At 45.8% G+C, this 24,321-nt stretch overlaps 1 protein-coding gene across 2 annotated transcripts in view; it reads right to left on the bottom strand.

Annotated features, from left to right (window-relative positions):
• LOC130552198 (anoctamin-1) overlaps window positions 1-22,258 on the bottom strand; it is a 148,876-nt gene extending 126,618 nt beyond the window's left edge. For both annotated transcript variants that reach the window (XM_057330387.1, XM_057330386.1), the window contains exons 1-2: window positions 18,797-22,258; window positions 18,115-18,269 (exon numbers count right to left, since the gene is read on the bottom strand). In XM_057330387.1, coding sequence (XP_057186370.1) covers window positions 18,115-18,213 — 99 coding nt within the window. In that variant the 5' untranslated portion in view covers window positions 18,214-18,269; window positions 18,797-22,258. The remainder of the gene's footprint in view (window positions 1-18,114; window positions 18,270-18,796) is intronic.
• Between the last annotated feature and the right edge of the window lie 2,063 nt (window positions 22,259-24,321).

The raw sequence follows: 24,321 nt of genomic DNA on the forward strand, positions 1-24,321 counted from the left end.
AGTTCTAGGCAATCTGTGGACACGGAGAATGCTTGTAGGTCCGCTACCCTCTTGAGCGTCCTCCCGAGAGCCGTCTTCATTGAAAGTGAGAAAGAGCGGCATCTCCGAGGGGGCTCCAGGACCGCATCAAGGTCGTAAGAGGGTACGAAGCGTGGGTGAGGTGGTAGCGTTCCTGCGCCCCTTAGGAACCAAATGATCAGGTTGTGCTGTCCTAGAGACTACCAGCAACTGGGTCGTGATGAACGGCAACAGCGGCTACATACACGTTCAGTGTGGAAGGGGAGAGATTATTCTCGAGTCTCTGGGAGGACCACACCCACTTGATCAAGCAACTCCGCGGGTATTCTCTTCGAGAAGAGCACCAGGATGAGAAGAGGCACCACTAGGCGTATCGTCACCTAGTGGCCAGGGTCCTAGCCTGAGTAGTGGTCTTAACCGCCGCAGGGGTTATGCCACTCAGGATCTCCTCGTTCCGTCCAGGGGCCAGACATGGAGGTTCCAGAGGTCTAGCCCGTGATGCCGTAACGTGCCCTTCCCCTGGGAAAGCAGGTCCTTCGTAAGGGGAATCGGCCAGGAGGGAGCTGTCGTCAAGAGCATTAGCTCCGAGAACCAAGTCCGGTTGGGCCAGTATGGCGCAACTAGTACACTTGATGCTCCTCTTCCCTGACCTTGCACAGGGTCTGTGCAATGAGGCTCACTGGGGGAAAGACGTACTTCCGCTTATCCCACGGCCAGCTGTGCGCTAGAGCATCCATGCCGAGGCAGGGAGTACCTTAGCGGGAAATGGGTGGTGTCCAGGGAGGCGAAGGGGTCTTCCTGAGCCCGCCCGGACTGTACCCAATGCGCTGGCTGCGCGGGGTGGAGTCGCCACTCTCTGCGAGGCGTCAACTGATGAGAGAGCACATCGGCTGACTGGTTCAGGTCGCCTGGGATATGTGTGGCTCGCAGGGATCTGCTCACCTGCGGACTCCACAGGAGGAGGCGTCGGGCAAGTCGTGTTAGCTGCCGTAAGCGAACGCCACCCTGGCGGTTAAAAACGCTATGGCAGTTGTGCTGTCCGACCGGACCAGCACGTGCTTGTTCTGCACGAGAGGTTGTAACCCCTTCAGTGCGGGTAGCACATCCAACAACTCTAGGCAATTGATATGCCTGCGCAGGCGGGGGCCCGTCCATCGCCCTGACACTGCGTGCCCGTTGCACACGGCACCCCAACCCTGCAGGGAGGCGTCTGTCGACCCTGACGCGTCTCGCCTGCCCGAGAGGGACCCCCGTCCGTAGAAAAGGTCATTGAAGACCAAGGGGTTAGGGTGCGTCGGCAGAAAAGCGTAATCACCATCCGCCTGCTGCCGGTGTGCCACGCTCTCCAGGGAACTCGACTCTGTAGCCAGTGTTGGAGCGGTCTCATGTGCATCAACCTGAGGGGTATCACCACCGTCGAGGATGCCATGTACCCAGGAGCCTCCTCCCGCTGACTGCTTGAAAAATTCCAGGCAGTACAACACTGACTGAGCGCAGTCGCGCTGTAATGGAGACAGAGTTGAGTTCCATACCAAAAAAGAGTATGCTCTGCACAGAGGAGAGCTTGCTCCTTTTCGGTTGACCTGTGGTCCCAATCGATCTAGGTGCCGAAGCACTAGGTCCCTGTGTGTACATAACAGATCTCACGAGTGTGTCAAATGAGCCAGTCGTCGAGATAGTTTAGTACCCGCACACCTCTCTCCCTGAGGGGAGTGAGGGCGGCTTCCACGATCTTCGTGAAGACTCGTGGGGACAGGGACAGACCGAAGGGGAGGACTCTGTACTAATATGCCTGACCCTCGAAAGCGAACCGTAGGAACGGGCGATGACGAGGGAGAAAGAGACATGAGAGTAAGCGTCCTTCAGGTCGATTGCCATGAATCCATCTTGACATCTGACAGATGCCAGGATGCGCTTCTGCGTGAGCATCCTGAACGGCAGCTTGAGTAGGTGCCTGTTCAGGGTACGCAGATCTAGCGACCCCCGCTCTTTTGGGGACGATGAAGTACGGGCTGTAAAACCCGTTGAACATCTCGGCTAGAGGGACGAGCACGATCGCTTCCTCACCAGAGGGGTGGCGACCTCGGCCCGAAGCACGGGGCATCCTTGCCTCTGCTGAGGTTAAGAGGATGCCCCGAAACTTGGGCGGGCGTCCGGGGAGTTGGATCGCGTAGCCGAGACGGACCGTATCCCGTAGTCACCGTGACGGTTTGGGAAGCTCTTGTCAGGCTCCCAGGGACTGACAGGGAGGCTAGGGGTACGTTCTGCTTCATCGACCTCCCGGGGGTGGTTCGATGGCTGGCAGTGCGGATCCCTCGCCGTGGGGGGGCCCCCGGAGAGGAGATTGGCTCTGCAGTTTTACCTGCCTGGCGATGATGTAGCACAACGCACCATCGAATGAGAGTGCTTAGGCTGATGATTATCCTCGACATTGGGTCTTGCCGCAACGTCGAGTTGCCGAACACCGTCGTGTAGAGGGTGAGAGCGGCTGTGATAAATGCCCAGAGAGGGAGAAAACTTTTAGAATGGGCTGTTGGGACGGGGCAGGAACTGTCCCGGATCGACCACCAGCCATGGAATGGCTGTGGTCGGGCCCGAAGGTATTCTCGATCTCCCTGGGGTCTTCCCATGAGGGCCGCTTTGGCTTTCGCCGCGGCTGCTGACGGGGTGGTGGTCTCCTCTTCGAGATCTCGAAGAGGACCAGGGCTGCTGGGAAGCAGACAATGCACGGGATCTCGGCGGCCAGAGGGCGGTCGAGTCGCGGCTGGGGAGGACATACTTGATATCCTCTGTCTGCTCCCTAACTGTCGAACTCGACAGTATCACCAAACAGCCCCCCCCTTGCAAGATGGGTGCATCAAGAAAGCAGACTTTCTCAGTATTACTCACCTGTGCAAGGTTCAGCCAGAGGTGTCTCTCCTGGACCACAAGTGTGGACATCGCCCGACCCAGGGCCCGCGCGATCACCTTGGTTGCCCGAGAGCGAGGTCGGTGAAGCCGCGGAGTTCCTGCCACGCCTGTAGAAATTTGCTCTTTTAGAGAAAAAACTCGAACACTTCTGGAACCGCCGAGAAGCCCAGGGGAAGTCGCTGCAGGAAGGGACAGTCCGCTGCACCACGTCGTAGAGCCGGCAGTCTTGTAGCGAAGTCTGTTGATCATGAGCGAAGGCTCCGAAGAACAAAAGGTGAATGAATGAGGCACGCCGTCTCCCTTTTATACCCGTATTTCTGGGGGCGGAGTCCGGCATGCAAATTTCATTCGCCAATTTTCATTGGCCTTTTTTAAGAAGTCGGAAGCGATTGGTTCTCAGGGACGAACCCCATCTGTCGGTTCGACACAACGTCGAGAGACCGACAGAAAGGGAACACACTTTTCGCATAAACTGTTCTCTGCATGTGCTCCCACTCTTGTCCTCGTTGTCACAACACAGCAGGTGATGGTAAGATGAGTGCGATAAAGCAAAATATTAAATTAAATTGGAAAACGTATTACAGTTCCAAATGATGCAGGGAAAGCTGCACTCTGGAAGAATTATGATCTTGTCATTACTGTCAAGACTGGCCCGTAGTGTCCTCAGCATCCCTGCAAGTAACGTTAGCGGCAGCAGAGAGTGGAACTTCAGTGCAGCTGGGCTAACTTTTAATCAGAGGAGGACGGCGCTTAAACCAACAGTTCCAGAGGGTTCAAAAATGATTTTTGACTTTTACACGTGTTCTCCCACAGCAAAGTTTCGTTGTTGGTAAGTCTGTGGTATTTCTTATTTTATCTTGTGTGTTCACTGCTGAGGGGGCCGCCGTGCCTTGATGAAACTGCGTTTGCTTACATGTAGCTATTTGTTTAATTATCATCGCAAGCAATCATAAAATGCAGCACATTTCAACAAAGTTGTTAAACGCACTTCGGGTTTGGGTCGGGTTCAGGCTTTCGTTTAAAGCCCATGCAGACTTCTAGTTCCTCGCCACCATTTGCATACTGTTTTGCACTATTTGCCTGGCCAAGGGGGGCTGTTTTAGAATTAGAATTTTAAAGTTTTACTTAATTAATATTGCATATAGGATTATATAGTCTGTTATATTTGATCTGTGCTTCTCTCTCCTTTATCTTAAATGTGTACTCTCACTGTGTGTGCATGCGTGCGTGTGTGCATACTTGTCTGTGTGTGTGTGTCTGCGCATCCGTGTGTGTGTGTGTCTGTGTCTATGTGTGTTAGTACGTGTACATATTGTGTGTGTGGAATGTTTTGTATGTGGGTATGTCTGTCTTCTGTTTTCACCTTTTTATTGTTTTTACAGGTATAACTTTAATTGTTTTGCTTATAGTCAATATGTCTCATGTACAGCTGCTTTGTAACAATGAAAATTGTAAAAAGCGCTATATAAATAAAGTTGAGTTGAGTTGAGTTGAAACTCTATTGTATATTGTGTTACATGAATGGCTTAATGCAGGCAACACAAACTTGTATATGTACTGCACTGTGTAAAAATTGTATAATCCACTGTATGATGAAGCCAACATGACAACATTGAAAGGTTAGAGAGGTAGAGAAAGCATGCAGACTCTTCAGAGATGGCAAAAGTACACACATCCTTTACTTAAGTAGAAGTACAGATACTCATGTTTAAAAGTACTCAAGTAAAAGTTGAAGTACTGACTAAACTTGTTTACTCAAGTAAAAGTTGAAGTACTGACTAAACTTGTTTACTCAAGTAAAAGTTGAAGTACTGACTAAACTTGTTTACTCAAGTAAAAGTATAAAGTATGGGCTCTAAAATGTACTTAAGTAAAAAGTAGCCAATACTACTACCTGTTTTAGAGTCACGCTCGTACCTCACAACTGAACTACCATTCCCTTTCTGTTGGTCTCTTGACGTTGTGTCGAACCGACAGATGGGGTTCGTCCTTGAGAACCAATCGCTTCCGACTTCTCTAGAAAAGGCCAATGAAAATTGGCGAATGAAATTTGCATGCCGGACTCCGCCCCCGGATATCCGGGTATAAAAGGGAGACGGCATGCCTCATTCATTCACCTTTTGTTCTTCGGAGCCTTCGCTCGTGATCAACAGACTTCGCTACAAGACTGCCGGCTCTACGACGTGGTGAGTCTCGCTGGGCGTCTCAGCGTTTCCAGAAGTGTTCGAGATTTTTCTCTAAAAGAGCAAATTTCTCCAGCGTGGCATGTCCCGCTGTTCTCTTGGGTGCAACACACTCATCGAGGAGGGGGACGGACACGATATCTGCTTCCAGTACGCTGGGGCAGATGTTGTGGATACGTCCTGCCCGCATTGCGGGCGGCTGACGATTCAGACATTGCGTCATGGGTGGCTGTGTTCCCACGGGACTCAGCCACCACCTTGTCTGCTTCCCGTTCCGTGACGGCAGGACTACGGCCCTGCCGCTCGCTACGGCGAGCAGCGAGGGTGATATGAGGATTGCTGTGAGCGCTAATCCGTCAGCCACTGGCTCGCGGACCGTTCGCACCTCGCTTTGCTCGTCTGACCGTTCCCCATGAGACGGTCCGCCGTCTTATTCCTCAATCACGTATCGGACACGACGTGATGATGAGGATGTCTGTTGCAGCATCGGGGGGTGACGTACTGGCCATCGACTCCGACGATTCCTTCGAAGGCTCCCTCCCTGGGGGGTCGAGATCCCAGGAAAAAGCGGAGTCGAGATGTCAGGCCATGCTTTCCCGGGCCGCCGTGAGTGTTGGGTTGCAGTGCCCGCACTGCCTCTCCCGGCGCTCGCGGCTGGCTACATGGCGCCTCGGGTTTGAGCGCGGCTCCAAGCCGCGCCCGCCCCTCAGTGCCGTGTTTACCGGAAGTGCATGAGGAACTTTGTAAGACGCTGGAATCGCCCCTTCCCGGCACGTTTCACGTCAAACAAAGTTCTGTCACCCTCTCTTCCCTCGAGGTTGAGACAGCTGGAGGATACGTCGGTGTCCCCCAGGTGGAGTATGCCGCCGCGGTGCACTCGTGCCCGTAGGTGGCGGCCACCTGGGGGGGCTCGACCTAGACTCCCGTCCAAAGCATGTGGTGTCTTGGCATCTCTGGTGTCGAGAGCTTACATTGCGGTCGGACCAAGCTGCCTCCTCTCTCCACGCTATGGCTCCTGCCAGGACCAGGGCGTTGAGAGAGCTCCACGAGGGTAAGACCGACCCAGCGCTTATGCAGGAACTCCGCGCCTGCCACCGACCTCGCTCTACGGGCTGACCAAGGTGACCACGCGGGCCCTGGGTCGGACGATGTCCACACTTGTGGTCCATGAGGAACTCCTCTGGCCGATACTTGCGCAGATGAGTAACGCTGAGAAGGTCCGCTTTCTCGACGTACCGTCTCGCAAGGGGGGGCTGGTTGGTGTTACTGTGGAGGGTTCTCGACAGTAAAAAGCAGTCCTCCGTGCTGCAACTCGGCCGCCTCGGCCGTCGAGTCCCGTGCACTGTCTGCTTCCCAGCAGCCCTGGTCCTCTTCAACGCCCTCCAGTGACCTGGAGGAGTCAGCGAAGAGGAGACCATCGCCCCATCAGCAGCCGCGGGCAGCAGCTGTCATGGGATCACCTCAGGGGGATCGAGGCTACCATTGGGCCCGACCCCAGCCACAGCGCTGGGAGGTCGGATAGGGACGGTTCCTGCCCCGTCCCTCCATCTGCTGGCCCCCTCTGGGGGGCTGGCGCCCACTTACTCTCAAAAAGGAGAGTTTCCTCTCTCTCTGGGTTACCTCAGCCGCTCTCACCCTCTGCACGACGGTGAACGGCAAACTCGACGTTGCGTCATGGCAAAGCGCAATGTCGAGTATAAACACCAGCCCTCAGCACTCTCAGTCAGACAGTGCGTTGAGCTGCGCAGTCGCCAGGCAGGAAATATGGCAGAGCCGATCTCCTCCCCGGGGGGCCTCCCCTGGCAAGGAATCCGTACTGCTAGCCATCGAACCACCCTCCGCGGGGGCGATGAAGCAGATCAACCTCTAGTCCCCTGTCACAGTTCTGGGAGCCCCCAGACTGTCAGGCGGGCTGAGGAAGACGATCCGTCTCGGCTACGCGATTCAGTCGCTACACGTCCGCCCAAGTTCCGGGACGTCCTTTTACCTCAGGCAGAGGCAGGGATGCCCCCGTACTTCGGGCGGAGGTCGCCTCCCTTCTGGTGAAGGGAGCGATCGAGCCCGTCCCACCGGCCGAGGTGTTCAGCGGGTTTTACAGCCCGTACTTCATTGTCCCTAAGAAAGGCGGAGGGTTGCGCCCTATCTTGGGTCTGTGTGTTCTGAACAGGCACCTACACTAGCTGCCTTTCAGGATGGTCACGCAGAAGCGCATCCTGGCGTCCGTCAGGCGTCAGGACTGGTTCATGGCAATCGACCTGAAGGACGCGTACTTTCATGTCTCGATCCTCCCTCGACTTCGGCCGTTCCGACGGTTCGCGTTCGAGGGACGGGCATATCAGTACAGGGTCCTCCCCTTCGGTCTGTCCCTGTCTCCACGAGTCTTTACAAAGGTCGTGGAAGCCGCCCTCCTTCCCCGTTGGGAAGGAGGTGTAAGGGTACTAACTATCTCGACGACTGGCTCAAGTTTGGGCACACTCTCGAGATCTGTGGTGTACACACAGGGACCTGGTGCTCCGGCACCTAGATCGGTGGGGCCACAGGTCAACTGAGATAAGAGCAAGCTCTCCCCGGTGCAGAGCATCCTCTTTCTCGGTATGGAACTCGACTCTGTCCTCACGAGCAGCCCCGCTCACCCCCAGGGGGGGGCGCGAGGACTAGCGCGCCCGGTCAGTGTTGAACTGCCTGAGATCAGACAGTCAGCGGTCCCCCTGTAACAGGAGGCTCCTGGGATTCATGGCATCCTCGGCGGGGGTGGCCCCCCCTCGGGTCGATGCATATACGACCGCTCCAACACTGGCGGCAGAGTCAAGTTCCTTGGAGAGCGTGGCACACCGGCAGCAGGCGTTGGTCACACGCTTTTCTGCCGACACACCCTAAGGGGTGCCGTGTGCAACGGGCAAGCAGTGTCGGGGCGGTGGACGGGGCCCCACCTGCGTTGGCATTCAACTGCCTAGAGTTGTGGGTTGTGCTACTTGCATTGAGGGACTTCCTCTCGTGCAGGGAAGCACGTGCTGGTCCGGTCGGACAGCACAGCTGCTGTGGCGTATTCTTAACTCACAGCAGCTAACATGACTCGCCCGACGCCTCCTCCTCTGGAGTCAGCAGGTGATCAGCTCCCTGCGAGCCACACACATCCCAGGCATCCTGAACCAGACAGCCGATGTGCTCTCTCATCAGTTGACGCCTTGCGGAGAGTGGCGACTCCCTCCCCACGCAGCCGGCTCATTTGGGGGCAGTTTGGCCAGGTACAGGTGGTCCTGTTGCCTCCCCGAACTCCTCCCATTGTCCGCTTGGGTACTCCCTGTCCGAGGTTCCCTCGGCACGGATGCCCTTGCGCACAGCTGGCCACGGGACAAGCGGAAGTACGCTTCCCCCCAGTGAGCCTCATTGCACAGGGCCTGTGCAAGGCCAGGGAAGAGGAGCATCAAGTGGTACTAGTTACGCCCCTTCGGCCTAACCAGGACTTGGTTCTCGGAGCTGAGGCTCTGACAACAACTCCCCCCTGGCCGCTCCCCCTGGCGGACAGCTTCCCCAGGGGAAGGGGCACGTTACGGCATCCCAGGCAAAACCTGGTCTCCATGTCTGGACGGGACGAGGAGATCCTGAGTGACCCACCCCCGGTCCGGTTGGGACGTCACTCAGGCTAGGGCTTCGGCCACTGGGCGGCTATATGCCCATAGGTGGCGCCTCTTCTCGTCCTGGTGCTCTTCTCGGTGAGAAGACCCGCGGAGTTGCTCGGTCGGGTACGGGCTGTCCCGTCCTCAAAAGAGACGGGGGAGTAACCTCTCCCCTCCACACTGGGAATGTATGTAGCCGCTACGGCCGCTCATCATGACCCAGTGCTGGGTAGCCTCTGGGACAGCACGACCTGGTCATTAGGTTCCTAAGGGGCGCGAGAGGGTGACCACCTTATCCGCTACCTACCCTCTTGCGACCTAGGTGGCGAGGCCTCAAGAGGCCCCGCCCCTTCGAGCCTCTCGGGGTTGCCGCTCTTTCTCAGTCTTGAAAAAGACGGCTTTCCGCATGGCGCTCACCTCCAAGAGGGTAGGGGATCTATCAAGCACTCTCCGTGTCCGCAGATTGCCTAGAACTCGGGGCCGGGATTCTCAGGTTATCTTGAGACCCCGCCCCGGCTACGTGCCCAAGGTTCCCACCACTCTCCCGAGAGACCAGGTGGTGAACCTGCAGGCGCTCCCCACCGGGGAGGAAGACCCAACCTATCCGATGCTAGTCCAGTACGCGCACGGGCCTCTCTTGGACCGCATGCAGAGCCCAGAAGCTCTGAGCAGCTCTTTGTCTGTTTCGGAGGTCAGCAGGAGGGCTGTCTCCAAACAGAGGTCTGGCGCACTGGATCGTGGATGCCCTCGTTAGGGCATACCGATCTCTTTGCCTCGTTGGGCTGGGCCCCTCGTGGCTGGTCAGGGCCCTCGCAGCGCAGCCGTTGGCTACCTACCTGGAGGTCTAACCAGCGGGAACCAGCCTTGGAAGGTTACGAGCGTAGCATCCCTCAGCCTCCGGAGCAGGGCATCCCCTCATTCCTGAAAACAGGCACAACAGCCCTAGACAGCTGGCAGGCGCTGCCCTTAGCCGAAAGTATTCTCTAGTCGGCTAGTCTCCACTGGTACCCCCCCTCCGTGGGCTGTTCCGTCTGATGTATCCTCATGTAATGGTTCCCACCTTGGCAACCCATGACCTCCCCAGGTGGACTCCCACCTTGCGGTTAACTCCTGCAGTCCGCACATTCCTCCCATGAGTTCTCCCCTGATGGTGAGACCATGTGGTGTCTCCACTAATTCCTCCCTACGGTAGGTAGTGGCCTCTGCAGCGTTTTTCCCCCAGGGGATATAATGCTTAGCCCAGTGGCCCGTACGGTGCCGGGCGGCTTCTCGCCATTTAGAGAACTTAGGCCTCCGCCCGTGACGGCCGGGCGTAGGGGGCTTCCCAACTTTTGTGAAAGCTCTGGGTCCCCCTTCCTCTCACTGGAGGTCATAATTTCGCGTTAGCTGTTCGTCTGACTCGCCCAGGCCAGTCAACGTCGCTCCGCAGAGATTGTGACGCGGCTCAGTGCTGTGGCGTTTTCCATAGGAACCCCATTCTGTCGTTCGACACAACGTCGAGAGACCGACAGAAAGGGAACGTCTTGGTTACGGATGTAACCTCGGTTCCCTGATGGAGGGAACGAGACGTTGTGTCCCTCATGCCACAACACTGGCCGCCCACCCCAGCGGTCGGGGGAGGATGCTTTAGGCTCCTCAGACCAAAGTGAATGAATGAGCAGCTTCCCTCTTATACCCGGACATCCGGGGAGGAGCCCGGCATGCAAATTTCATTCGCCAATTTTCATTGGCCTTTTCTAAATACTCAGAAGATGATAGGTTCTCAAGACAAACCCCATTCTGTCGGTTCGACACAACGTTCTCGTTTCAATACTCGAAGTGATGCTCAAGAAAACCCCTCTGTTTCGACACAACGTCTCGTTCCCTCCATCAGGGAACCGAGGTTACATCCGTAACCAAGACGATTGTGCATCAAATACAGATTAAAACTAAAGTAACGAGCCTGGTTTGAAAATGTAAGAAGTAGAAAGTACAGGTATTTGCGTAAAAATGTAAGAAGTGAAAGTAAAAAGTCGTCAGAAAAATAAATAGTGGAGTAAAGTACTGATACCAGAAAAATCTACTTAAGTACAGTAACGAAGTATTTGTACTTCGTTACTTCCCATCTCTGGACTCTTTATATGTAATGGAATGGCTGTCAGTTTACATGACCTTTTTGTTGTTGTTGAGAAACTGAAGATCACGTAAAATTGCTTTAAAAAACAGCCAAATTCTGACATAACATACGTTTTTTGTTAAAACAGTTATACTGTAGAAAACAATGCATCCTGGGCTTGCTGTTAAAAAACAGCCAAATTCTGACAGTAACATACGTTTTTTGTTAAAACAGTAATATACTGTAGAAAACAATGCATCCTGGGCATTTTTGCATTTGACAGTAAATACTGTTAAACAGTAATTTTCAAGCCATCTGTCAACAGTAATCTACTGTTGTACTGTATGCAATGCATTGTGGGCTGTGTTAACCCCTTCAGACCCTGCTTCAATAAGAATGGACATTATGTCTTTTTTGGTTTAGACCAATAAAACTGCATGTTTCTATCATTTTAATAATGCCTCACAGATTGTTAACCAAGTTAATGGTAACCTCATTGTCTTGCCCCTGTTATATTTTATTTGATTATGTTATGTTTTTCAAAAAAATCTAAAGATATTTTAGAGTTGTACAACACAGGATTTTACTTATTTAATGTCCATCCCAGTGGACGTGCGGTCTTAAAAATTATAAAATGTCAGACTTTTTTGCACTCCAGCTCATTACACACAATTGGCATTTCACAAACATTGATCCCTTGATTACCAAGCACAAGCATAAATATGATCAAATCAGCCATCAAGTATACGCAGAAACCCAACAGGCACAATCAGACATATAGGGCCTATATATAGGCTACACATGTGGTACACAGATTGAAATACTGCAAAAAATATGTTTTTTCAATTTACTTATTGTATTATTCAGTCCTACAATAAATATGTATTTTGTTAGCAATTTTTTTTACTTTGACTTCTATCACACTGTTTAGGTTTAAATTATAATTCACATGGTTAAAACATGCAATTTTATGTTGCTTCAGTTGGGGTTTCCAGTGTTGTGGAATTGAAAAAAAAACATACAAAATCGTGAAAGTTACCACAAATCCCATTTTTTACATTTGTTTCTAAATTAAAGAACAGTTAATGTCAACTGAATATTTTTGCATATCCTTTTAGCATAGGAAAATATCAGAGGGTAAATAACAGTACAATGCAGTATTTTTCTGGAGCATGAGAATTAGTTTTGTGAAAGTTCGTGATTGTTTCGTCAGTTCAGTAAGTTCACAATTCATTAGCATCCCGAATCATTTTCAGTCAGGTACTTTTGGCCAGGTGGAGTTTTCCCACAAATGTCAGACTTTTCTGTCCGAAGAGGACCCACGCGAGGAAGGACCATCCGTAGCGCTTTATCTGCACCAACCTGCATTTGCACGTTCAAATTACACGGTAAATAAAGCATTTTTTTTACTTTTATCGAGAGTATGTGGTTCAGAAAGGAAGTATTATCAAGTAATGTTTGAAATTGCTGCCTAACAAGCTGTAGTTAGTAACGTACGCAATTTAAAAAGGGCTCGTCATATCCGAGATATAACCCAAATGTTCATATTTACTTGCATTTTACAGACCCCAAGTTTTATCGGCTTGTTTTCTCATCTATGAACTTTCAAAACTGTGGTTATTGCAAACTGGCTAACGTTAGTAATCTTAAACAGTCTGTTGCTAATGCTAATAACAGTAGCTGCAAATCACCACTAAACGTAATGTTTGAAATTGCGATGATTTTCCGTTTAAATGTGGCTTATGTTTGAAAGGAAAGCAAACTGATAGTTTGAGTGTTTAGCAAATACAGATCGATTTAGCATCACTTGCGTAATGATTAGACATGGTGGTGGAAAAAAATGAGAGGGAAGAGAAAAATATTTTTTAAAGCTTTTGCGTTATCTTGCAAAACTTTTGCGTTCACGCGAGAAACATTGCGTTCTCTAGCAAAGATATTTGCGTTATCTTGCAAAACATTCAAACGTCCTGTTGTCCCGCTCCATACATTAACAATGGAGCGGTTTATAGTAGATTCCCAATAACTCGTGAGCTAAACGTTGTTATAACACAAATAACACACAATTCCTTAGATTAGGATCTACATCCCAGTTAGGGGTGGAGCCGAACCCGAATATGGTATTCGGAAAGGCACAAATAGCGTGTTTTTTACAAATACTTATTTCGAACAAATACTTAAAAAAAATATTTGTATTCGGGAACAAGAAAAACTTTATATCAAAAAGCTGCGTTTTCTCATGAGACCGCAGTGCATGCCCGCATGAGTGAGTGAGTGAGTGACATTCAGGAGTCGGGGGGGTGGGGGTAAAAGAGGTGACTGACACAGGCTGCTCCACACAGCAACAGAGAAGGCTCGGCTGAGCAAAAAAAGACTTCACTGCGTGCATCACTATTTTTGTTGAATAGAATTTTGTACCTTAACTGGGTTCCGGAGGCAGTTTATAACTTTCGGGAAGCGGAGTTTGATCGGGAGATTATTCCATTACGCTGCATTATTGACGTCTGCAGTCGGGTGCTCTCATGTTCGCTCTGTTTACTAGTGATGGGTCGTTCTTGAACGATTCGTTCATTTTGAACGAATCTTTAATGTGACTCGGGAAGAACGAGTAATCTTATGGAGTGATTCGTTCAGTCGCGCATGCGCATTGCGCAACATTCTATGGGTCCTGTACTGGAATTCAAGAAGAACGAACGATTCAAACCAGAAAAAAAATGAGAGGGAAGAGAAACATATTTTTAATGCTTTTGCGTTATCTTGCAAAACTTTTGCGTTCACGCGAGAAACATTGCGTTCTCTCGCAAAGATATTTGCGTTATCTTGCAAAACATTCAAACGTCCTGTTGTCCCGCTCCGTACATTAACAATGGAGCGGTTTATAGTAGATTCCCAATAACTCGTGAGCTAAACGTTGTTATAACACAAATAACACACAAATCCTTAGATTAGGATCTACATCCCAGTCTTCCTCAAAACGAGAATATAAATTGATATCATCTGAGCAGGCGACATGGACAAGTCCAAAGGAACCGTCTACAAAGTGACTGTAAATCCGAAAAGCGTTACTACAAAAATAGTAATTAATAACTTAAATGTTACACAGTGAAGTCTCACCAAATTCTGTTTACACATTAATGCTCTCCTGCTGAATTTAAACTGGTTTTAGTTATACTACAGTATGTAACACTGAAGTTAATGACTATTATTAGTTGTCACGGTCCCACCGTCTTGTTTATGAAATTCTAGTCGTGTGGTGGGATCGGGGCAGAGTCCTTGGGTTTTATGTGGGAAGGCCATGAGATGTTTATGTTTTTACCTCTTATGTGTTTTTCCAGTGTCTCATCTCTGTTCCCACCATCTCGTTTCCTCGTTATCCTTCCCTAAGTGTTTGATTACCCACACCTGCCCCGTGTCGTTATCCCTCGTTTGTCTTCCTTTTATATATACCCTCTTGTTTCTTTGTCTTGTGTGCGTGTATTACGTTCGGTCCGTGTTCTGTGTACCGTGTATGTAGCTGTACCTTTTGTGCTCACCGTGTTTTGGATTTTCTGCCGTGAGTCTTTGACGTTGTGTCGTGTTTAGTTTTTTGTTGTTATTTTTAGTCCTGCTGTTTTTGCCCCCACGTGGGAAGTCTTTTGTTTTGTGTGTATATATATATATCAGTTTCGTTTTCGCGATTGTGGGTGTTTTTGTTTGTGTTTTTGTAAAATAAATATATCTGTTAACCCCTTCACTGCCGTTGCCTGCGCTTGGGTTCTTCTTTCACCACCAGTCGTGACAATTAGTAGCCTAATGATATTCGTCTTGTGCACTTTGCAGATGATCCCTTCGGTATTGTCTCAGCCAGCTCCCGCCTGAGATCAATAAAAGGCTCGATTTGTGGAAAATTAAGTTAAAGTTCATTGTTTACGTTACATAGAATGAGGTGTAATTTGTGTTATAAGAACGTTTAGCTCACGAGTTATTGGTCCGGGAATCTGCGACTGTAGACCAATGTTTATGTAGCCTACGGAGCTAGTCTTAAATTCTGCCAGCGGGACATTAAACATGAAGTGTTTGCGAGATAACGCAAATATCTTTGCGAGAGAACGCAATGTTTCTTGCGTGAACGCAAAAGTTTTGCGAGATAACGCAAAAGCTTTAAAAAATATTTTTAAATACTCTCATTTTTTTCCACCACTATGTCCCTAAAAGGGCTCCGTATAATACTGATATTGGTCACATGGAAAATTAACCATTTATTCTCGTCTCATTTCCAACATACTGTATTTGAGCCTTATATCGCTGCATATTTAGTGTTTAGTGTCAACGCTTATCTAAATGTTGATTAAATTTAATTTGATAATTTTTTTGTTTTCTGCTGTTTTACAGTGTTGATGGACAGTTCCTAATTGCATTTTTGAATGCCAGCACCTTCAGTATCTCATAAGACTCTTAATAAATGTACTCTCATGTTTTAAATATGTCAAGTTTAAAGCGGGTAGCCTCTGTTATTTAACCTGTTTTATTGCCATTGTTTTTATTTGTAAGTTTCAATTATTTGTTTTGCTACTGAAAAACTTGACTTGGTTGCTTGGTCCTTGAGTCATTCTTTTTTGTGTGTTGCTGCTCTTAAATAAAAAAAAGTTGTTTATGTCCTTTCTAAAACATTTGCTTATAATTGTATTAATATTTTTTTTATTATAGATATGTTATGTTAAGCGACATGTGTAGCCCAAAGGACAATATTGTGCAATAAAGATGAAGTTAAAAAACAGCTATGTACTGTCCTTAATTCTTACAGCAATATACCGTAAAATAATTCCACAGCATGAATAACGTAACGTTAAATTACGGTAAATTACTGGCGTCTCTGTTGCCAGCATTTTACCGTTAAATACGGGAAAAACAGCAATGCACTGTATTTCGTTTTTACAGCAATATACCATAAAATAATTTCACAGCATGAATAACGTAAAATTACGGTAAATTACTGGCGTCTCTGCTGCCAGCATTTTACCGTTAAATACAGGAAAAACACCAATGCACTGTATTTCGTTTTTACAGCAATATACCGTAAAATAATTTCACAGCATGAATAACGTAAAATTACGGTAAATTACTGGCGTCTCTGTTGCCAGCATTTTACCGTTAAATACGGGAAAAACAGCAATGCACTGTATTTCGTTTTTACAGCAATATACCATAAAATAATTTCACAGCATGAATAACGTAAAATTAGGGGAAATTACTGGCGTCTCTGCTGCCAGCATTTTACCGTTAAATACAGGATAAACACCAATGCACTGTATTTAGTTTTTACAGCAATATACCGTAAAATAATTTAACAGCATGAATAACATAAAATTACGGTAAATTACTGGCGTCTCTGCTGCCAGCATTTTGCCGTTATTTTACAGAACAATTTTTTACAGTGTCATTAAACATCATAAAAATCCCATGAAGCCAACCACATAAAAATACAGTAGTATAATTGCGTATTTACTTCAGTAAACTGCAGTTTACTGTGGTATAATTTAATATTTATTATGGTAAGACTCAAAAACACTACAGTGTCTAAGAATGTTAACAAATATAGCAAATACCAAAAGTATATTACAACATTTTTTCATGTGGGAACTAATGTAATGTGCAACATTTAATGAATACAGCAATATTGTAGGCTAATATATCTAAAACATTGTTTTAAAGCAGGTTGTGTATATTTTATTTTACAAACGGCACGAATAAAATGTACAGTTTATAAAGGCAGAGTAATGCACATGCGATGCGGTTTACCATGACAAAACTACCAAGACCCACCTGAACATCTGCAGGCAAACAATAATTAAAATAAATGTTTAGAAAAAGCTAATACCGAACTTTAGAAGTGATAATATGTGGATTCATATATCAGCATTAACGGTAAACAGAGACGGGCGCAGTGGACGCGGGTATCATTATAATATTCACAAAACGGCTCCTCAAACAATGTTGTAAGCACAGATGTGTTTATTTTATGACACAGACAAAAGGCATAATAATGTACAATTCATAAACGTAAAATAATGTCTATCAATTAAGGAAGGTTGTTACAGCAACCATGGTAAAAACAGTAAATCCTTGCAAAGCACATGCAAGTAAACGATACATAAAATAAATGTTTGGTAGTCTACTGATGAAATTTTATGATTAGATATTTTAGCCAACAGTATGTTTGTACATCTGCAAATGTATCGTGTTTTAAAAAGGAACTGAGAAACTGCGGTTAAAAACTCACTCACAGGGAAACAGTTAAGACATTTTAAATGCATAGAAACATTAATATGTTCATTTAGAGATGACAAGCATATGGAAATTTTTACCGCTTTGTCAGATTTATGTTTTTTGGTTTCTTTTGCAGCAGCTGCTCCGTTCCGTGCGTCATTCGCCCTTATGTCTGTACGAGCCTTTGTTTGACGTCAGATTCCAGACTTCTGATTGGCCAACACGGCTTTATGGTTAGGGTTATGTTGGATTGGCATGCTTTTGACAGCGCTTCATAACGTGTTTTTGCGTTTTCGTGTGGACGCATTTTCTTTTTACAAAGAAGGAAGAACTACCCGTGTATGTGTGGTCTAGGCCTTAGAACTGTAATGTGACAGACAATCCATAATCTGACAATGTGAACAGAACATTTCAAGATTTACATCTGTAAGTAAATGCGATTGTCAAACAACACGAACAGTGTGAACATCACATTCCTCACTAAGTAGTACGATTAAATTTGAGCTTTGTTCACATGTCTTTTCTGTTTCTTCAGTATGGAACCAGCATTGTTTTTGTTCTGATATTCTCACTCATTTTACATAAAAAGTTGCATACTAAATCTAATAATGACTGCACTTCATATTGGGGGGAAACGCCCCCTTGTGATCATTGTGTCAAACGTTAGCCCGCTGTCTTTGACTTTGAAAACCCTTATCACACCACTATGTTGTTGTTTCTATCAAGACTACTAACACATAACCAACAATTAGGTCAGCCATGTACATGATTTGTGAGTCGTCTCTGATTGATTTCCATCAGCAGTGGAGCTGAAGACAACAACTGCCGTCATTCCTTCACAACGTCATCGAGCTGTACTTTTGCTTTTGTCGTGGCCAAAGTTACATATTGTGCTGTTAATCGTATCAGTTTTAATACAGCAAAAGAACACGAGAGATAAACACAGTGTCAAAACGTTTCAATCTATATGTAATGTACATATTCAGGTGTGATGTGCTATACTTGCTGTCACAAGAAGCTGCTTTGTAAAACTAATCAAGAGACTTACCATTGAATCTTGGAGGTCATAATCAATATCTTCTGTGACTTTGATGATGTTAACTTGCTTTTTGTTGCTTATTACAGAGGAATGATGTTCATTTCTCATTATGACCGCTGTGTTGAAAGCGATCAACTTCAATAGATTGTAGATCAGAGTTTGACCTGAAGATGAAAAGCAACATTAAACAGAGTTTATGACAAACCTTATAAAACTATATTTAGGCTTGGCCATACTGCATCTCTTTCATGAAATAACATGTCTTGAAAATGATGACAGCAGGTAACAATGTGCAATCTGCAAACTCATGATTACTTCAAACAATGCACTTAATGCCACAACGCTTCAAGAAAACCATCCAGGACAATTGTTTTGTACTGTAAGTTACACCAAAGAACTAAAGATAAGAACCTGTTAACATGATGTTGTTCATCTGATCAGAATTTGTCTGTTAAACCCAAGTTTATTCTTTGTATTGTATATGCTTTCATTAGGAGACATTATCTGAATACGATTTCATTCTCATGACTACAATACAATGCTTTAAAGACTGCATGGTTAGTAATCTCCAACTGAAGAAAAATCTATTCATTGAACCAAACCCCTCTCAGTTTCATAGGTGTGTGATATATACAGCACTCTTATAAAGTGCAGTAGTTTGTAAAGTTCATAGTGTAAAGAGAAGTTTTACCTCATTCAGATGGAGTCAAATGTGTTGAAGTCCAGTAACAGTCTACAGGTGAAGCGGATCCGAGTGACGACACATGAATGAAACTCTCTGCGCACCACTTCAACACAGAGAGCGCGCCGGCCACACTCGCGCTCCCCATTCACTCACTCTCTCTCTCTCTCTCTCTCTCTCTCTCTAGGCTATATATGCATGTGGTAATGTTTGAATGTTTGTGATGATTTTCTCTCGAGCAGTTAAATTCCTCAGAGATGTGACCCTGAATGAAACAGATCGTGGGAAGAACAACACATCCCATGTTAACAATCAAACAAGCCCTGTTTACAGACTCTATACTGACATTACGAACATCTGCCTCTAAAATATAACAAAACCTGCTTGATTAAAAACACTTGTTTAGTCATATATACACCTGGAGTGTTTCAGGTTCACATACGTCACATATCGTTTCGCAGAAAAAGCTGATGTTTGGTGCAGCCTCTCAAATTCAAAAGGTTTAATAACTAATGTTTTCTTACTAATATAATTTCTCATCTTTCCACAGGATAGAGCCAAACTGAACCTGACCAATAGAAACTTCATTTGTAACAGGTACATCACAAAATCCCCATACACACCTAGTTAGAGACATAGTTTGAGAAATGATGCCTGTTTCTCAATGTGCCTTCTTCAGTGTTCTTGCACCCTCGTGTTCATGCTCTACGTTATCATCAACCGTCAAAGTCTGGTTCCAGTACTCAAGAATACAAGTACAGAGGACGCATGAAAGTATTCGGATGTGTTCTTGAAATAAAGGATGCATTGAATAGAGACTTGCGCATACAAGACCCAAAATCACTCTCACAGAGAGTTGGTTCCTCTGAAGCTGCCTCACAAGAGCGGTCTCCACAAGAACACAAGTCCCTTCTTTGCGTTCTTGGAATTGAGAAATGCCCAATGTCTACTGCTGTTCACTCCATACATGGAGTGGTTTCATACTAGTATATTTTGAGTTTTTAGAAAAACCTGTATGTTTAGAACCAGAACAAAACACACTTGTTGTCCGGCTTCACAAAAAAATCATGACACAAACTGTAACAAACTTCCTGTAGAAATGATAGTAACTTACTGACAGCAGATTGCCAGTACTTACAATAGATCTAAATGGCAGCATGAGTACTGTTTTTTCATTTACAGTATAAGTGCTGCTTTCACACATTACTACTACTTACATTTACCACTACACCATGATAAATATTACTCAAACAAACATGGTAATGCTTTTACTTTTGTGACATCAAGTTATATGTCGTGATATTTTTATCCTCAAAGGTAAACTACTAAAGGGGACATGCTTATCTTTCATGGAACTAAAAGACAGAATGTGAGAAATGTCATGGCTCTGCTTCATTTAGTCATGTTTTTCTTGGTCCTGTAGCAGAATCATGACAAAGTCTTTGGTTATGTGTGGAGAGAAACATATTATTGTCCTTTTGACAATAATATGCGTTCTCTCCAGTGTCTTGTCATTGGCCCTGCTCCTCTCGTTTCCTTGTTATCTTTCCCTGAGTGTTTGATTACCCACACCTGCCCCGTGTCGTTATCCCTCATTTGTATTCCCTATATAATACCCTCAGGTTTCATGGTCCTGTGTCGGCCATTGTGTGTGCTATGTGCCTGGTGTATTCAGTTCGTCTTTTTGCTCATCCAGTGGTCTCCAGTATTGCCTGTGCCTGTGCCTGTGCCTGTGCCTGTGCCTGTGCCTGTGCCTGTGCCTGTGCCTGTGCCTGTGCCTGTGCCTGTTGTTTTGTCATCTCAGTAAGTGTTTAGTTTAGTTTAGTTTGTCTAGTGCTTATTCAGTCCAGTGTTTAGTTAGTCTTCGTTTTGTTCCTGTTTAGTGTTTTTTTTATTCCCGTGTTTTACCCCATCGCGGGTCTTTGTTTTGTTTCTTTGTTTTATCAATAAACGTATTCTGTTAACCTCATCCACGCTGCCTGCATTTGGGTTCTTTCATGCCAGTTGTGACAGAGAAAGGTCTGTTAGCATTTCCCCCATAGTTTAATTAATGTAAACATAATCTAACAATCTGCAGTTAACCTCTTGAACTGTGTGGCTTTAAAAGAATAGTTAATCCAAAAATGAAAACTCTCTCATCATTTAACTCAACTCAACTCAACTTTATTTATATAGCGCTTTTACAATTTTCATTGTTACAAAGCAGCTGTACGTGAGACATATTGACTATAAGCAAAATAATTAAAGTTGTACCTGCAAAAACAAGAAAAGGTTGAAAACACAGAAGACAGACATACCCACATACAAAACACTCCACACACACAATATGCACACGTACTAACACACATAGACATAGAGACACACACACACACACGGATGCGCACGTACACACACACAACACACACACACACACGTACGTACACAGACAAGTACGCACACACACACACGCTCAGTGAGAGCACACATTTAGGATAAAGGAGAGAGAAGCACAGGTCAAATATAACAGACTATAAATTCCTATATGCAATATTAATTAAGTAAAACTTTAAAATTCTAAAGCAACCCCCCCGGTCAGGCAGATAGTGCAAAAACAGTATGCAAACGGTGGCGAGGAACCCAAAACTCTAATCGAGAAAAAAAAACCTCAGGAGACCCAGGCCCAACCAGGGGATTCCAGTTCCCCTCTGGCAAAAGCTGCTGCCTCTGCACAAGCTCCAGAGAGCTTGCACAACAAGGCTAAATAAAATAAATAAACTTAATAATAAAATAAATTATAGTTTAAGATTATCATTAATAATCTAATAGCATTTGAAATTTTGTGGTGAAGACATGTCAAGAGACCGCATCCTTCTTTATCCAGCTCTATCATCTCAGCTCTTGTCAGGTCCCCACTTCCCATTCTCCGCTCTACCATCAGGTCAGGCCATGAACTGCATCCTGCTCGCTGTGGTAACCTTGGAACAATGAGACAAGACTGGCTGAGTGTAGAGTAACTGTTCTGTACTCTTTGATGCAACAAGTACATCAGTTGTGTTTTTGGTTCCGGTTGATCTAACTAATGCAGCCTAAACCCTCAGAAGATTTATATTATGGAAGAGTAGTGTATGCAAGATTAAAAAGATGCGTCTTTAGTCTAGATTTAAACTGACAGAGTGTGTCTGCCTCCCGGACAGTGCAGGGAAGACTATTCCAAAGTTTAGGCGCTAGATAGGAAAAGGATCTACCACCTGCGCTTGATTTTGAAATTCTAGGTATTACCAACTGACAGGACGCCTGAGAGCGTAATGCACGTGAAGGACTGTAATACAAAAGGAGTTCATTCAAGTACTGAGGAGCTAAACCATGTAAGGCTTTATAGGTAATAAGCAAGATTTTAAAGTTAACGCGATGCTTTATAGGTAACCAGTGCAAGGTTGACAGAACCGGGCTAATATGTTCATACTTTTTTGTACGTGTAAGAACTCGAGCTGCCGCGTTTTGGACCAATTTACTCACCCTCAGGTTGTTTCAAACCTGTATCAATTTCTTTGTTCTTTTCAACACAAAGAAAGATAGGTGGGAGAATAATAGCAATTTCCAGAATTGTATATTTTTTGTTCCGTTGAACACAAAAGGATTTTGAAGAATTTAGGAAAACAAACAGTTCTGGGGCATCTTTGACTATCATTTTATTCTTCCTACTATGGTAGTCAATGATGTCACTGAACTGAAAATTGCTAACATTCTTCTAAATATCGTTCTGTGTGTTCATCAGAACAAAGCAATCTGTACAGGTATGAAATGACACGAGGGTGAGCAAATGATGACAGAAATTTCGGTAACACTTTAGTATAGGGTCCAATTCTCACTATTAACTAGTTGTTATTAGCATGCCTACTATTAGCATATTGGCTGTTCATTAGTACCTATAAAGCACATATTCTGCATCATATTCTACTTCCCTAATCCTACCCAATACCTAAACCTTACAACTACCTCACTAACTACTAATAAGCAACAAATTAGGAGTTTACTGAGGCAAAAGCCGTAGTTAATGGACTATTAATACCGAGAATTGGTCCTTAATTTCATTTTTGGGTGAACTATCACTTTAATGTTTAGTATTGATATCGGCGAAACTGGCCTTGAAAGTATGGGTATGATATCAAAAATAAAATAAGCTGTATCACCCATCACTACATTGACTTTGAAACCTGTAATGAGTAAGAAGAGACTCTTAGGACAGTTAGTGGTCATCAATGTCACAACACACATTACACATATTAGACTCTTATTAAGTCATATTAGACTTCTAAACAAGAACAAACTCAACAATATAGAAAACAAAACTGAACATTAAAGGAGTCATGAATTAAGACATCAATTTTAACCAGAGCTTTTGTTATATAAGAGGGAATTGTATTCAAGCGAACATCCTGTAAGTGTCAGAACTGAAAACGCCCTTGTTACTGAGATTACATCTGTTGTTGACACCAGGCCCAGCGAACGGCAGGTCCTGGAATGCACCTATCTATGACGACATTAATAGGTTGAACACCGCCTCCACAGAAGAATATCAATGACACAAGTGTCGCCGAACCAGATAGAGCGAGCAAGCAAGCGATAAACATGCCGTTAAAGATCGCAAAATATTGTGGAGTCAGTGCCTGGTCGCTTCATAACCTTCCTTGAGATTCCCACATTAGTAGTGTGTGGTTGAAGTCTATTTTTAAAGACGTTCCAGCTCACGTGGGTAAAACATTACATCAGATTCCTTTGTGAACAAGGCACAGGTCGACGCTGGATTTGCGGAGAGACTAAAATTAAAAAGCAGTGCTGTTCCATCAATATTGGATCTGATAGGAATGGTGCAGCAATCTTATGTGAGTACAACATATTTGTACTATGCGTCACTATTGCTTTGTTAGAGATCGCTTGATATGCCCTGAGCCCTATTCGCACGGGATTAGTGTTACCTGGGGACCTCTAGTCATTTGTAATACTTGCAGAGATTGACTGTGATCTTAATCCTGTGCGAATCGGCCATGTCTGGAATTGACCTTTCGTTAAGCCACGCCCGAAAACCGCCACAGGCCAATCCTGGTTTAGCAACCGTAACTAGGCGCGGGAGGTCTGTCAAGCTTTCGAGCTAGGGAAACATGCCGAAGCATTGTGCGTATGGATTGTGTAAATCTGATACCCGGTATCCTAAAAGTTTGGACGGGGTGGTGGAATTTTTTCCCTTCCCAAAACCTAAAACCCAAGGGGAGAAATGCCGGACGTGGATCAAGCAGTGTGGAAGGTCTCATTCACAACTAAATGTCGACAGGATTAACAAAAACACCTATGTTTGCTCCATGCTCTATGTAAGAGCACGCTAATGTTAGCTAGCTAACTAACTCAGCACATCATTGCTTGGAAACCCCTTGGCTTGTGCCACTGCTGTGGTAGACTCGTGCAGGAGGACTTTGTTTGTGTTGTTGATGATGTATGGCTCATCTCAGCATCTCTGGCTCTTGCCAGGTCCAAGGCGTAGATTAGACCCACGATGTGTG

Source organism: Triplophysa rosa, linkage group LG3, assembly GCF_024868665.1.
Source record: "Triplophysa rosa linkage group LG3, Trosa_1v2, whole genome shotgun sequence".
Lineage (NCBI taxonomy): Eukaryota > Metazoa > Chordata > Actinopteri > Cypriniformes > Nemacheilidae > Triplophysa > Triplophysa rosa.